The 15,920-nt window shown below is 35.7% G+C and overlaps 1 protein-coding gene across 1 annotated transcript in view; it reads right to left on the reverse strand.

Annotated features, from left to right (window-relative positions):
- The window catches only part of GPC5 (glypican 5), a 729,429-nt gene that overhangs the window by 419,432 nt on the left and 294,077 nt on the right, over window positions 1–15,920 (reverse strand). The window contains exon 4 of the mRNA XM_063101519.1: window positions 2,767–2,900. Within this exon, the coding sequence (XP_062957589.1) occupies window positions 2,767–2,900 (134 nt within the window). The remainder of the gene's footprint in view (window positions 1–2,766; window positions 2,901–15,920) is intronic.

Raw genomic sequence — 15,920 nt, forward strand, 5'->3', positions numbered from 1 at the left:
TTTTTTCAGATATTTCAAGGGTTTCCTGCTCTATGGGGGCTGATACTTAAGAATTGCTGTACTCCTTTGGTGGTGTCATGTTTTCTTCTTTATTTGTATTCCTAGTATCTATTCATTGATGTCTGGTCATCTGGTAGAGGAGTAGTTTCTTCTATTACTCCCAAGTGGACATTGAGAAGAAAGACTTCCTCCTTTATTTGTAGGCTCTGCCGGTGGGGCTCTGCCGGTGGCTCTCCTTGTGTCAGTGTAGTTGAGTGTCAGTGGGCTGTCTGCAAGGTGGTCTTGGCTGCTACCATGGTGGTGAACCATTCCTGTGGCAGTGGTAGCTGTGGCAGTGGCTGCGGTGGACCACCTGCATGGAAACTGTGTTTGTGGCATTCTTCAGTAGTGGGATGCTCATTTACCTCCTGCAGAGGTGGTAGGAGGAGCTGCGCATGGTTTCTGGCTGGGCCCCTGGTTACGATACACTCACTTGCCTCCTGCTCTGGTGGTGGGAGGGGCTGCCACTCAGTGGGGTTTCTAAATGTGGACGAAATCTTATTGGTATAGTCTTCTAGCATAAAGGGTAAATATCTGCACTTAACATGACCTAACACTCAGGAAGTGTTTTTTGGATTACTTTGGATATTACAGCAAATACACTTGGGTGCATTGATCTAACCAATTTACAAGAGTAGCCAAAAGAGATTCTGTGTGAGAAAGAAAAGACTCTGTAGCTTGCTCTTTTGCAAGCTACTGTGATGTTCAGTCTCGAAGACCCATTTCACCCATTTAATGGCACCTGAAGTTTCTTAGTTGGTTTGGTTGGTTGGTTAGTTGTTTAGTTGGTTTGCAATTGAACCCTAGTAGAAACTATACACTTGATCATGAGCTAGCAAGTGACTGTGCAACCCAAGATGCCCATCATTAATTAAGTCCTATCTGATCTGTCAGGCTATAAGATTAGGCTTGTATAGAAATAATATATCATCAAGTGGTCATGATCTATTGGAAATCAGGCTCAAGTGGGTAGAGAAAACACAAGTAAGATGCATGAAAAGGTAGCCCAGACTCAGTTGGCACCTACTCCTGCAACATAGCTCACATACTTCAATGGAAATTTATGATCTCATGGAGAGTTATCAGTTGTAAGGGATTTTTTAAAAAATTCAGGTCTGTTTTACAGATAAATCTGCACAATATATAGGCAACAAGCAGAAATATACTGTCATGGCAATTAAGCCCTGCTCAGGAGTGGCAATAAAAAAATAATGTAAAAATGAAATGTTTAAGTGGGCTCAAGTGAAGTCTTTCTGTTTGTTCACTTTGTGTGCAATACGATTGCCCTGTGATGGACCCACCCTGATTCATGGGCAATGGCTAATGGTGGCTGGCTGGTCAGGGATATTAAATGGCCAGGATAGATAATTTTAAAACTTTCTACTCATATGAGCCCCTCATTGTTCCTGAGCCATTTTGTAACATTTCACCTGCACTGACTTAATGTTGAGTGAACAGATACTGAAAGTGCTTATGTTAGGTTTTATTTTCGTTTTCCAACAACTGGGTTGTTTAGTGGTGAAATATACATGACCTTTAAGAACTTAAGATCTTCCTTAGCTAGGTTTTATTAGAAGAACAACCCTAGATAAAATAATTAATTACTAAATTATTAATAATTTGTTAATTTATTTTAAAAATTATTAATTTATTAACATTTTATTAATAATTAATTAATAATTTCTCAAATGCAATAATTATTTCTCAAAAGCAAAAAATGACTCTGGATCAATAGAGGTGTTTAAAAATAAAAAGAACTTTATATGAAAACAAAAGTCTAATTCTTTTTAGCTGGAGCCAATAGCCAGTAATAGCCCAGATCTTTATCCCATGCTTATAGCTCATCTAAGGACAGAATGAGGCAATTAGGTATGCTATTTCAAAATGTAAAGAAACATTTTAGACTATAGAGAGTAAAATTATGTAAAATGCTGAGTTCTTCATAAGGTATTATTAGAAATAATTATTTGAATTAATAAGTGAACACAAAATTCTAAATTTCAGTTCAATTCCAAAAACACTGATTGATAATCTTGTATTTGTCAGGACATAACACCAGTTAACTAAACACAAAAATAAATGTTTCCTCCAGATTTAAGAGTGTTTTAGTTTCAACACCAAGGATCAAACAAAAGGACACTAATGAGAGCTTTAATTTAATACGTGAAATAATGATGGGTATAGTGGCAGAAATGTGAGTTATATAAGCAAGCTCTACTCATTGTTTATCACTTTGCATCAATACACAGCCATTTTCAGCATTTTAGGAAAAAGGTATGGAAACCTCTTTTTTTAACAGATGCTAAACGTTCAGTAATGCTTATCACATTAAGAAAATGCATTCTTTTTCTGTCTTGTACCGTCCAAGCTACTAGTCATATGTGGAATTTAGATTAAAATTAACTAAAATAAGATAAATTAAAAATTAAATCCTCAGTCACACAGACCACATTTTAAATGTCAGTGGTTACATGTTTACAGAGCCTGCCATACTATATTATAGAAAATTTCCATTATCACAGAAAGTGTCACTGGTCTTACAAGTTGAAACTATCTTTCAAATTAATGGAACAGGTAGAGCCACTGAATTTTAAAGTTAATGAATTTTGACGTATTTTTTTTCTTCCACAGTGTATTTACTTCTACTTAATTGAATACGGTCTATTCTGTTGTAAAATTAATGGCTTACTTTCTTTTCTCTTTCTGGTTGTAAAACAAATGTCTTACTTTCTTCTGTTGGCAAGTGTCTCTTCACCATTTCTCGTAGAGATCTTCATTCCATGCTTCTCTTTGCTCGGATCAAAAGAACAACGAGGGCTTTGTGTGGGTGCTCTTACTGGATGGCCGCAAATCTTATTTACCTTTCAAATATAAAACATTAAAAGACAGTTAGAAACCATGCTCCAGTTTTTCTGAGGGGCCGAAAAAATTACAAGATTTTGCTTATACCTCAATGTTTACCTTTAACACATATAATGTTTGTCAATTTTTCAAGCAGAGGAAATCAAATTATCTGTATAAAATGGCAGACATGATAGATTGATGCCATGCACATTTATATAGTTTGCTGTACACATCTGCAAAATATGCAAAATCAAAGAACTGTACAAGGATACTTCAAAAAGTTCATTTGTAGTATCTTTCAATTCTATTTTTCCATGAACTTTTGAAAGTTCCTTTGTATTAATAAACTGCTTGTGTAAATAAGACTACCTAACTAAAATAGGTATTATTTATGGCTACATTTATATGCCTGACTAATCACAAACTTGTACTAATGTTAATATGAAACAATTTGCTATTGAATATGTGGTCCTTTTCTAAATGAGTTCTTGGGGCAAAAGCAAACCTCTTTACAGTTTTCTTCGTAAGGTCCTTTCTTAGAAATGACAATGGCTATGTTTAATGCAAAAATCTTGTTTTATGGTAGTTTTGTATCTTTTTCATAAAGCTGGTGTGATTTCCAGGGGGTTATGATAGTTTTCTTAAAAAGGATAATTTATCAAAGTTGAAAATGTATTGTTTTCTTTTAAATACTTATCTAGAAGAGACCTCTGTATAATTTACATAATTATAACTTAAAAAAATAAGTAATAATTTACCATGTAAGGCATGAAAAAAGATTAACTGATACCTTATGTACTCGAAGAGGCAGATTAGTATAATTAAAAATATATAAAATTGTTGCCTTAAAATGAGGAGACTTTGGTTCTTATCCTAACCTTTCCTTCCTTAGTTCTGAGACCTTGAAAATAAGACAGAACCTCTTGAACTTGATTTCCTGATATGTAAAATGAATTTAGAATAAATTATTCCAATGTTTCCTTAAAATTATCAATTTCTTTGATTTTCCATGCAATGAGTATTAAAGGATTTAAGTGTCCATTCATTTATTCTACCCATATTTATTTTGCTTCTAATATTTGCAAAGGACATGTAAGAAGTGCTATGAGATGAAAGATGAATAAGTTTTCCCCTAACAGAGCTTACAATATAGAAGGAAAAAAAAAATCCTCCCAATCATCAAAATGGAAGTTTTGTGTGTCAAAAAAGTAGGATTGACAATGTGCTCTGGATGTCAGAGGAAGATGGGATCCTTTCCAGTTGGGATGAATAAGAAGGATATCGGGAAAGACTACTCCATTGGGATGAGATTCTGAGCATCCGTTAGGCCTGGATATGTCAAGGTTTATTTCAATCAACCAAATTAAACATAAATATTTATTAGATTCTAGAGATCTAAGGTGGCCCCATGCACATAGTTGAGATAAAAGTCATGCATGTAAAATACCATGACTACAGCAACTATTGAATTACATGGGAGTCGCTACCATAGCAACACTTAAACAGAAAATGGACAGATTAACTCTATTTGGGGTGCTCCAGGAAATGCTTCAGGAGGTCATATCTGAACAGAAGGTAAAAGGATGAACTAAGAGTTTGTCAGAAAAAGCAGGGGCAAATATTCATGGAGAGAGTAGAATTGCCAGGAAGTGTACAGCCACTTACCATGTGCATACAGAACAAGATATCCATAGTGTAAAAAGGGGTATAGCAAGAAGTACGACTGGTGGGAAATACATAAAAATGCCATGAAAGGACTTGGATACCAAGCAAAGAACTTGCTATAGCAAATGGAGAGCAGGGTAAAGGTTCCAAGCAGGGAAATGATAGCTTAGTAATCTCACAAGAGAAAAATTATCAGCAGTGTAAAAGTAGGGATAACAAAAAAGCTCATTCAGTAAGCCAGTGGAGAAAAGTTAGAGCCCAAAGTCAGTGGCAGAAGCAGATAAGGAAAAAAAAAAAGCAGATTGAAGATAAACAGAGATATTAGCACTTGGAGATGGGGACTGATTAGATATATAATCTTCTCAGAACAAAGAATAATGATGAAATGCAGAGGCAGGTGCAAGAAGACATGAGGCTCACACAGAAAATGGATAAAAATTTGGTTTGTCTGGAAAGAAAGGGTCATGAAGGGTAACAGTGAAAGGAAATTGTGTTTGAAGAGACAGATCTTGGAGGGCTTTATCAAATGCCAGGCTAAGACATTTTGTTTATTAGACAAAAGCCCCTGATAGTTGCTGAATGGAGAAGCGAAATACCAAAGCTGACATTTAGCAAACACATCTGGTAGCACTGTATAAGTTGGACTAGAGAGAGAAAACTATTAAAGGTAGGTAAACTGTTAACAGACTCCCCAAGTAGTCCTGCAGAAAAAAATTTTAATTCTAAACTACAGGAGTGACAGTGTTCATGAATTACAGATAGAAGAGAAGTAAAATCAACAGGGCTTGGCAAATGATTGAAAGGGAGTAGTACAGAAGTGTAAGGCCAAGGTGTCAAAAGGCTCAAAGTGAATTTCCAATCCCTGAGGCTGGAAAATAGTGATAGTGGGGTGTAAATATATTAGCAAGGTTCTAAAATATTCAGAAAAAGGAGGAAGGTATCTTCACTGTCATCAATTCCTAGTAACAAGAACCAAGGGGAGATGACACAAGTTGATGGTGGAAATGTCAGGAATAAGATTGCTTGGAGGTACTACAGGACATTTTGAAATAAAGGAGCGAGAGAACGGCAAACAAAATCTGCAATCATGATCCAGTGTGACTACCCACAGGGCTTGAGGCAAGTTAAAAAACTTCTATGAATCTCAGTTTTCTCATCCTTGGAACTCAAGAAAATACAGCCACTTTGCAGTTATGGGTTTAGAGAAATTTTACCTCACCATGTCCTCCCATGTTAGACCTAAGACCGTATTTGCTACTGAACATGTTTTCTGCACAGGCAGATGGACAGCTGAAAAATACCAGCCTCCCAAGATCTTTATTACCATTATCATCTTTGCTATTTTTTTTTAAATACAGAAGAAAATGCACTAGCCATGGGCATAAGGTGCCTCTGATTGTCTCCAGAGATACAAGCATAAATAACAGATTCCAATAAATACAAGTAAATTTCACAGTTCTTATATGTGTTGACTTGCTATCAGGGAGCTCTACTTCACAGTTTACTGAAAGGAAAGGGGAAACCGTCTGTTACCAGGACATCAGCCTGTCACCTTAGCTCCCCTGAGGTGAACCGATTTGGGTGGCACATTTCAATACTAGTATCTTCCTGCTATTAAAAAAAAACCTTCACACTTATGTCGACAGTTTTTCATCTTTGACTTATACTACAATTTTCTCCTCCCTGGACTCTATCGTTCTCCCCTGTAATCAGTCTGAAGTGTCTCAGAAAAAAAATTGTTTTCCTCTCTAATGCTTATCTATTCCTGCTTTAAGTTCCATCTCTGGCTTCCCACTGATTTTCAAGTTCCCATCTCACCTTGAAATGACTCTCTTAGCTGCTCCTAACCCACATCACTTCTCCCACTCTGATCAAGTATTTGTTTCAACAACTTCTGGTCACTGAGCTGATTTTCCCTATTCTCACTGTAATCTTGGCACTATATACAAGTATATAAACTCATTTTTACAGCCTCCCTCTGTTTGTTCAGTCAGTCTTATTCATATCCTCAAGTATTCAAAGCTTTTTACACAAAGCTTTGTAAAAAACAACTTAAATTATTTTTGTTTGACTCCCATAAACAGAACCTCCATTTCTTTTGCAATAGTACTTTGTGTTTTTCTTTTGTTTTCTTTTGTTTTTCAGTGGCTGGCCAGTTCGGGGATGCAATGGTACTTTAAAAATGTTTACTACTGATAACACAAGTTGAAAAGAAAAAATATTTAGAATATTACAAATTGAAAAGCAAAGACTGCAGAGGTACTACGAGTGAATATTAAGCAATCTAGTTCAGTGGAACTGGCAAAGGCAGATGTCATAGCACCCTTTATGTAAAGGTGACTGATAGCTTTTCTTCAGCACCTCTAATAGGCTTGCTGTTAATAGAGAAGTGATTGACAGAAATTACATAAGGAATGAGGCTGCAAATTTGCTTGAAAGTAATAACAAATAAATAAAATTAAAAACAAGGTAGTTTTTTGTCAAATGTGCTATGCTTCATTCTATTAAAAACTATTTTTAAACTATCAGAAGAAAACATGCTATTTAATTTTGAGGTAATTTCTCAAAGGCACTTCTAAATGATGGATTGAAGATAAGAGGCAAGTTAGTGGATAGAATCACCTGCATAGAGCCAATAGTCAAATCCACGAAAATGAAGGAAATCGCAAAATGTATACAGAATGTAAATAAGGTCAGAAAGATAATCTTTCAAAGGCAGAAGGAGAAAGAAAACTCAGATAATATACTAACAAAAATTAGAACAGACTTTTACTAAATTTGTATCAATAGAAGGGAAAAATAAGTGAAGATTAGTGATTACAGAATATCATGCTCTGAAGCTATGGAACCATCATCCAAGTAATGTACATGCTACTTAGTAGTTCAAGTACAAATAACTCCAGAAGCCAAGTATGGTAAAGATATAAAAATTACAACCACAACACCACTTCTAAAACACTAGAACATTCTAGCATTACAACAAGGAATGTTTATAGGAAGTTATAAATGATTAAGATTCCATAAAGTACTACCTTTAGGATAGAGGTTATCCATAAGGAGAACTGTAAATCTGTACAAGGTGCCCAGTTCTTGGGGAAAAGCAAACAAAGCAATGTGAAGGTTGAATAAGGGAGAAAGCAACTACTGTCTCCGCTTTGCAAGGGATGAAGATATGTTTGCTCTGTCATTAGCAAACAGTAAAGTAGGTCTTTTTAAAAAATGTTTCCTTGGAGGCACAGAATGTCTAGCCTTGGGTGATTGGCTTCTCTTTATCTTCTATTCCATTTCTTTTTAATTTTCCAGATGTTACCTGCCCATATGGATTTCTGCTAGCTGTCATTATAAAGGTTCCCACGGTAGCTCATGTTATATTTTATTTTATTTTTTAAATTTTATTTTGTCGATATACATTGTGGTTGATTATTGTTGCCCCTTACCAAAACCTCCCTCCCTCTTCCCTCTCCTCCCTCCCCTCCAACAATGTCCTTTCTGTTTGCTTGTCGTATCAACTTCAAGTAATTGTAGTTGTTATATCTTTTTCCCCCGTTTTTTTTTTTTTTGTGTGTGTGTGTGTGTGAATTTATATATTAATTTTTAGCTCCCACCAAACATCATGTTATATTTTAAATTAAGGAGAAGAGGGAAGAGGAGGAGTAGGAAGAGAAGGTGAGGGAGAAACCGAAGAATATATTAATGGTCTTCTACTGGGCCCACTGTGAGCAAGATCTTGATTCTGCATTGCTGTTTTTGTACGCCTATAAATGAAACCACCAGAGGGAGCTTTTGCATTTCAATCCTACTCATTAGTATTAATCAAATATACCATATGGGTCCATTTAAAATTATTTAGGTTAAGACTCTTAAAGAAATAGCTAACATGAAGGTCAAAGTGGCAAATGTTTAGACACATAAAATATTTATAAAAATCCAGTCTTTTATGTAAAACTACTGGATTGATACTGTAGTGCCAGTGTGATAAAATGAGAAATGGAAAGCCAACCCATAATTGTGGAGTAATTTGCTCTAACTGAGCTGTTTCATAGCCAGGAATAGAGAGACTGAAAATTGACCAAGAATTTCAATTATTTGCCCTTTTTCTCTTTTTCTCTTTTTCTTCTTTCCTTTCTTTCTCTCTTCCCTTCTTCCTTCCTCTCTTCCTTAATTCCAGTTGTAGGAACACATTCATTTAGAAACTTCCAAGGACAAAGTCAAACATATGAATTCCAGTCCTTGTTTAGCTACAGCTTACAGCATCAATCTATAAATTGAGCAACTATTATTTTGGTGCATTATTCTAAGAGATGTGAATAGAGCAATGAACCTGCTCTCAAAGAGCCTACATTCTAGGGGGGAAACTGAAAATTAAAACATTAAATAGATGACTTTTGTCTTGATGAATGTTATTCATTTGCAAATGGGTCATTGGTAGCAGAATGGGAAGAACTGGTGACGGATCGCTTCCACTATGTGGTCTAGAAAGACTTCTTTAGAAAACAGTACTTAAAATATGTTCTCAATGAAGTTAAGAGATAGCTATCAGAAGATCACAGAAAAGAACTTAAATGCAGAGAAAATAGTAATTTAAATAGTTTTAGGAAGAAGACCACCGCAACTGAAAAATTCCACATAGTGCTGAGGAGTGGGGGGGATGAGGTCAGAAGGAGACTGACCAGATCATGCACTTTCCTATGTACTTTGCCAAGGGGTGAGTTCGTGTTCTAAGTGAGCTCTAAAGTCATTGAAGAGTTTTGAGCATAGCAACAACATGATCTGTATTCTATTTTTAAAATATCATACTGACTTTTGCTTGGAGGAAAGTCTGGGCAAGGCTAAGAAAGTGATGAAAACAGTGAATCCAGATATAAAGTTTTGGGTATGTTTCAGGGAGAAGGTGATGCTGGTTTTGCTAAGGGTGGTCTATAAGGACTGAGATCTAGGTAGAAGATACATATATTTTGAAGGTAGAAACAGCAGGACTTGAGAATCGACTATATACAGCAAATGAAATAAACAAGGATTCAAGAAAGACTTCTACTAGGCAAATGGAAGTGTCGTTAAATGAGAGAAGACTAAGGGGAGAGTGGATCTGGGGAGAAATTAAAAGTCTCTTTTGGATATGTTTGCTTCCAACGTCTATTATTCATCCAAGAAGGGTTTGTCCAGTAGGCTGTTAGTTATGTGAACTGAAAACTCAAGGGAAAGGAAGGCAAGACACTTGTATATAAATGTTGTTATCAACAGCACGTAGTTGGGGTGAGAACAGATGGAGAGTGCTGAAGACTGTTCCTGGATACTCCAACATTTAGACGTAGAAACAAAGAGAAGTTGAAAAAGATTCTGAGAAGAAGCTTTCAGAGAAGTTGGAGTAATTACAGGAGAATAGGCTATCTCAAAATACAAATGAAATAGTGTAAAAAAAACATACGTGTTTTTTTTTTGTAAAGAAGAAATAATCAAATATGTCTAAAGCTACTAACCATTTATGTAAAATGAAGATTAAAATTAATAATTGAATTTAATGAAAAAAAGACTATTGGTGACATGTGAAAAGTGTAGTTTCAGTGGAGAGGCGGGAAAGAAAGCACAGTGATCACGGGGGGTGCAGGAGATAAAAATTTTTAAAAGTACTCATTCCTAGAATTTGGTAGTAAAGGAAAACAGACTTACGGGGTGCAGCCTAGAGAATGCATGGAATCTAGTAAGATTTTGTTTTATTTTGTTTTGGAGCTATAACTATTACAGCATGATTCATGTTTAATGACAGAGACCTCATTTAAGATAATGTGATACAAGATACTGCTATTTCAAAAAAAAATGAGATGACATTATACATAATGTGGAAGTGCCAGGGAGATATGTAGTTTAAACAAATAAACTGAATTTGGAATGTTTTTCCTTCTAGAATTTCCCATAGCTTATTAGAATTGTATTCACATGGATTGGAAGTGTTATATCATAGAATATCGATAAGGAGAGAAATAAGAGGGAAAAAATGGGTAAGGAAAGTAAGTGCACTGAACATTTCCATAAGATAAAATGATTTTTTGGATTATAAATATAAAAGAAAGTCAGCTGAAATGACAGGAAAGGTTGAACACAATGTGTTATTTGATCTGCAGATTTCAGAGATAGTGCAGGGATGGGTGATGAGTTTGAGAGGGGAGGAGGGTTTAAGAAGTAGGATCAGATTGTCAGATACACAAGTTGGACTAAGTCTTGGAATTTTAATTCAACAGTCTTGGACTCATGATGGTCACTGATGTAAATGGGAAAGCAAGGTATAATGGGGCGGATCCTGGCAGTCAGGGCACACATATTTACTGATCCCAGAGTGGTCAGAGGGTTATGGCAGTTTGCAGCATCTGCAGAGGTGGCCAAGCCTTCGGTGGAGGTCAGCAGGATGCTGACTCACCATAGCAACTAGCAACTGCAGATTTTAGGAGAAAATGTATTATTGACTTTAAGCAATTTACTTTTAATTTCTGTCCATCTTTTGACATTTGCAAAATAGACATACTTAATTCCCAGTGCACTGTGAAGATTTTGTTAAAAAAAATCTCGCAATGCAGGGATTTTCTCTTTAAATTGTGTAAAGGATCATTGATAATGTCAATAAGAACTAGAACACATTGGCCAAGTCTCTAATTTCTTATCTTCAAGGATTTAAAATCCAGCTAGCGAGGTGAAAAACAAATTGAAGTTAACTTCAGTACAATATAAATGATATCCAATAGTATAAAGTCTGTGTGAAAATAAATGTTATAAGTCATAAGTTGTATAGGAGCCTATGAACCAGGGAAGGTATTAGACAAACCTTGAATCACTGGTGCAAAGAAAAGAAAGGAATTCTACCCAAGGGTAAGGGCATTGGAGATGGGGCAGGATTCTACACAGTGGTTACACTAAGGAAAGCTTGATTCGACTACATTTTTCTATATAGTTTCCAAGGAAATGAGTATTTTCTCCTCATGTGATCACTGAGCTTTGCGATATTTTAAGCCCCCATGAGTCAGACAGCATGATATTCCACAAACTACTGGTCTCTGTCACAAAGAGAAGAGGACCAGCCAGCCAGCACAACCTCAATATGAGGGTTGTAAGAAACCACAGAGAGGAAAGGAAGGGCAACTGGGAATCAAGTTTAAGAGTAGGAGAAACTGAAAGAGCAACTAATATCCCTAGACACATAAAGTCAAAACTTGACCATTTCATTTCTCAGAGGGAGTAAGAATCCTAAATTGAAAAAAACAAGCAATTTTAAAAATAATATTGAGATTTTTTAAAAGTGAATAAATCAATATGACCATATTTTCCCCACTTTTTCAGAGCTTAACATGTATGAAGATATTTTAGAAATGGCATCAGCTGGAAGTTTAAATGTTCACACAAAGGTTTTTCTGCTTTCATTAGGCAGCTCGTCTTTTCACTGTCCCTCCCCTGCACTGGAATTTCTACCACTTAGGAGTGAGCTTTCTCCAGCTCCGCCTCAGACAGATGCAGGAGCTTCCTCTGACTCTCCCCAACATTCATTCTCTCAGCTCTATTCCTCCCTTCCAGGTTTCCAGATTAATCTTCCTAAAGCACAGTTCTGATCACACTGTTTCTCTGATCCAAAGCCTTCGATGGTTCTTCCTGTTTCCTAATGAGTACAAACAAAAGCATTTCATATGAATTTACAGCTGAAACGTGACATTTCCTAGCACTCTATTTTAAACATCCTAGGCTTCAGCTAAATAGTATTGTGCATGGTCTCCAGAGATGCCCTGTATCGTACTTTTCAGTCTCTACTTTTCTTCTTTTCTGCTTGCCCAAATGTTACCATCTTCCAAGGTTCGGTTAAAATATCACCTATGACATTAAATCCCCCTTGATCTCTCAACTGCAGGTTATTTATCAACCTTCAAGCATTTGATTTACACATCCCCAATAGGATTTGTCCTGTTGTAGTCTGGAGTAGAGCAGAGGAAGTGTTTTGTGTGGCTGTGTTTTCAGTTGTTCTCAATAGCTATCACCCCCAGAACACAGCTAATGCACATTTATGCAAATAAATGAACATTGTTTTTCTCAACTGCCTCATTTGTTGGTAATAGTCAAATGACAATTCAATGAGCAATTTAAATACCCCTTTCATAGAATACTCAAAATATAATATTGTGTCTTCCTGCTTACCACACTGAGGATTCGCAATTAGGTTTTTCTGCCTTTCTTATTATTCTTATCTACTGACCTATTTCATGCAACATTCATGTGTCATAAAATTGCACAGTGAGAAAGGTAGTTCAAAGAGACTGCTGACTGGAAAAATAATTACAACATATTCAATAGACAAATGTATATTATTCAGAATATTTGAAAAACTAAGAAAAAGATAAACAACCAAATGGGAAAAATAAATGGACAAAGGATACCTAAGCCACAGAAAGAAATACAGAAGGCAATAAACATGAAAGCTGATCTCAACGTTAATACTTACTGATGAAATCAGAAATATAATTGCAACCACTCAACTAAAAACATTTTTAAATACTGACAGTATCATGTTGACAACGTCGTGTGATAGCAGATAATCTCTTATATTGCTGCTGTGATTGTAAACTGGTACATCCACTGTTGGGGTGCAGATGGGGGATATCTGGCTGTTTGTATGAAGTTTTTAAGTGTATGCCCTCTACCAGCCAGTAATTCTACTTAACTATATCTCACCTAAAGAAGCAACTACACTTAAGAACAAGGATGCATATACAAGGATGCTCAATAAATCACTTATTTTTAATAATGAGATTTGGAATATAATGCCCATCATTTTTAATGACTGCATAATCATAGTGTTATATTTTTGCATACGATGTGATGGTTAAAAGGTTAATATCAAGATATACTATGAGGAAAAAAATTGAAAAATGATAGGTAAAATATCGTTCATGGTATTTAAAACAAAATGCCACATATTTCTATTATTACATTCATTTACACATACAAATGCATTTTAAATGTCCAGAAGGATACATAACCAATTCCTAATGGTGGGTGAGTTTCTATTCTCTGGAAAAGGGAAAGTAAATTGGCTGAGACCCAACCTTCCACAATATTCACCATTATAGACATGCACAGCATACACACACACACACACACACACACACACACACACACACACACACACACTTCCTATATTTTATTTTTTGTCTGATTTTACTAAATTATAATTATATTCTATACATCTCTGCAAAACTTTCTTTTGCCACTTAAAGATCACTTATCGTGATTAGAATATTGCTGCAAATATAAATACCTTTGCACTACATCTTTGAATACGATTTGTGTTTTTATTTTAATACTAGAGAGCCCCAAGAATTTGACTGCTGGGTGGAAATCTGTAGAATTCCAGGGTAGCCAAAGAAGGAGAGTTGTTGGTGACAGAATAGGATTGATAGTTGTTTGGGAGTCACAATTAGAGTCTTGATTATCATATTAAAGAGATTTACCAAGTCTACCATTGAAGGACATAAACTCTGAGAAAAGGAGGTTACAACTGAGTTTTTCAAAGGTTATTCTGGTGACCTTATAAATGGGATGGGGCAGTGAGGGAGACAGGAACACTGAATGAGATTAAACTAATTAGACCTTCCCACAATCATCCAAGCAAGACTATGACGATTGGTGATATACAGGAGAGACCCAAATATACAAGCATACTTCAAAAATTTTGTGGAAAAATATAATCAAAATACAATCTTTCATGAACTTTTTGAACTACCCTTTTACTTAAGATATATTTAGGTAGTAAAATCAATAGGGATTAGAATTGAAAATTTGATGGGATGTAGAGAAGGTGTCAAGGGTGACTTCTAGGTTTCTAGGAGGATAAACTGAGCTGAGCTAGAGGATACCCAAAACTCAACAGATTTGTGAGATAAGATCATGACTTTAGTTCTGGATTTCTGGGTTTTGAAGGTTCTTTGGGACATTCTGAGAGAAAGTGGCAAGTAGAACACTGTATGTACAGGTCTGGTGCTCAGAAATTTATTTAATATTTATAAATAAGGTAATTGAATTTGAGAAATCAATTTCTACCAGGTTGCTGTGACAAGGATCTCTAAAGTGACCGGAGGAATAAACCACTTTTTATGTCCCAGAAACCTAAAATCATCAAAGGTGGAGAATTTAAGAGGAAAGAAAGGGAGAAAAATCACCATTGCTGTTAATTACACTCCATCTTATGCCAGGAACTGTGGAAAGTGGTGAAAAGAGAGAAAACTGAACAGAAGATACAGGTCCAACCCTCATCTGGCCAAGTCTGACTATCTAGACATTAAAGAAAGCATTTTAAACGGGGGACAGCAGCACTTTTGTACTTATTTCACACTTTTTGTAAACATAAAATCACTTCTAGGTATTTTATTTTTAAAACCCCTCTGGCTTATAAATTAATATGAATGCATGTGTTTTATTTATCTTTGTATTCCTCCATCTCTTAATTTTAATGTGGTTTCTTTTTTTCACCATTCAATATGAGAATACTTCATAAAGTTCATGCAAAGATTCATATTATCTTTTAATTCTATTTTTCCGGGAACTTTCTGAAGTACGCTCATATTTCTAAAATGGCAGTTAGTAGAGTTCAGACTAGGAGTCTCTTTTGTTGTCTCTGAACAGGGTAAAACTTTTTCTATAGGAAATGTATTAGGGAACACCCTAAATCCCTTTGGTATAAGGCTAGTCAGCTGATGGTCAGTGTGGAAAAGCCAACAGCAATGTCATAAGAGGCCAGACAGTGGGCTGAAAGATTTCTTTGCATTGTCTTCTGTCCTGGGTCACAGCACTAAAAGTTTGTATTTTCCAATGTGGAAACAAGGACTCTCTATAAGAGAATACTGATGTCTGTGATATGCATTTTAATTGCATAGGTTATATTATTTTTTGATGAACAAGTGACAAAAATACCAAATTCAAATCTGCATTGTATATTATGAATTTTTAAAATATTTATGAAACTTTCATATGTTTATACAAGTTAGTGAGGAAAACCAACATTTTTTTTTTTTTTTTGTCTTTTTCGTGACCGACACTCAGCCAGTGAGTGCACTGGCCAGTCCTATATAGGATCCGAACCCGTGGCGGGAGCGTCGCTGTGCTCCCAGCGCCACACTCTCCCAAGTGAGTGCGCCACGGGCTCGGCCCCAACATATATTTTTAAACTGGGAACTTTACACTGCTTTTGGTGTATGCTCTGAATTACAGAATTCATCCTAGTGGTCTTTGTGAATATTATAACTTTAAGATTACATAGGTAAGAAATTGAATAAAAATTATTAGTGTGAAACTGGACAAGTACCATCCAGGCAAAGATATTTATCTCAGATTTGTTTACTTTC

This window comes from Cynocephalus volans, chromosome 7 (genome assembly GCF_027409185.1).
Source record: "Cynocephalus volans isolate mCynVol1 chromosome 7, mCynVol1.pri, whole genome shotgun sequence".
NCBI lineage: Eukaryota > Metazoa > Chordata > Mammalia > Dermoptera > Cynocephalidae > Cynocephalus > Cynocephalus volans.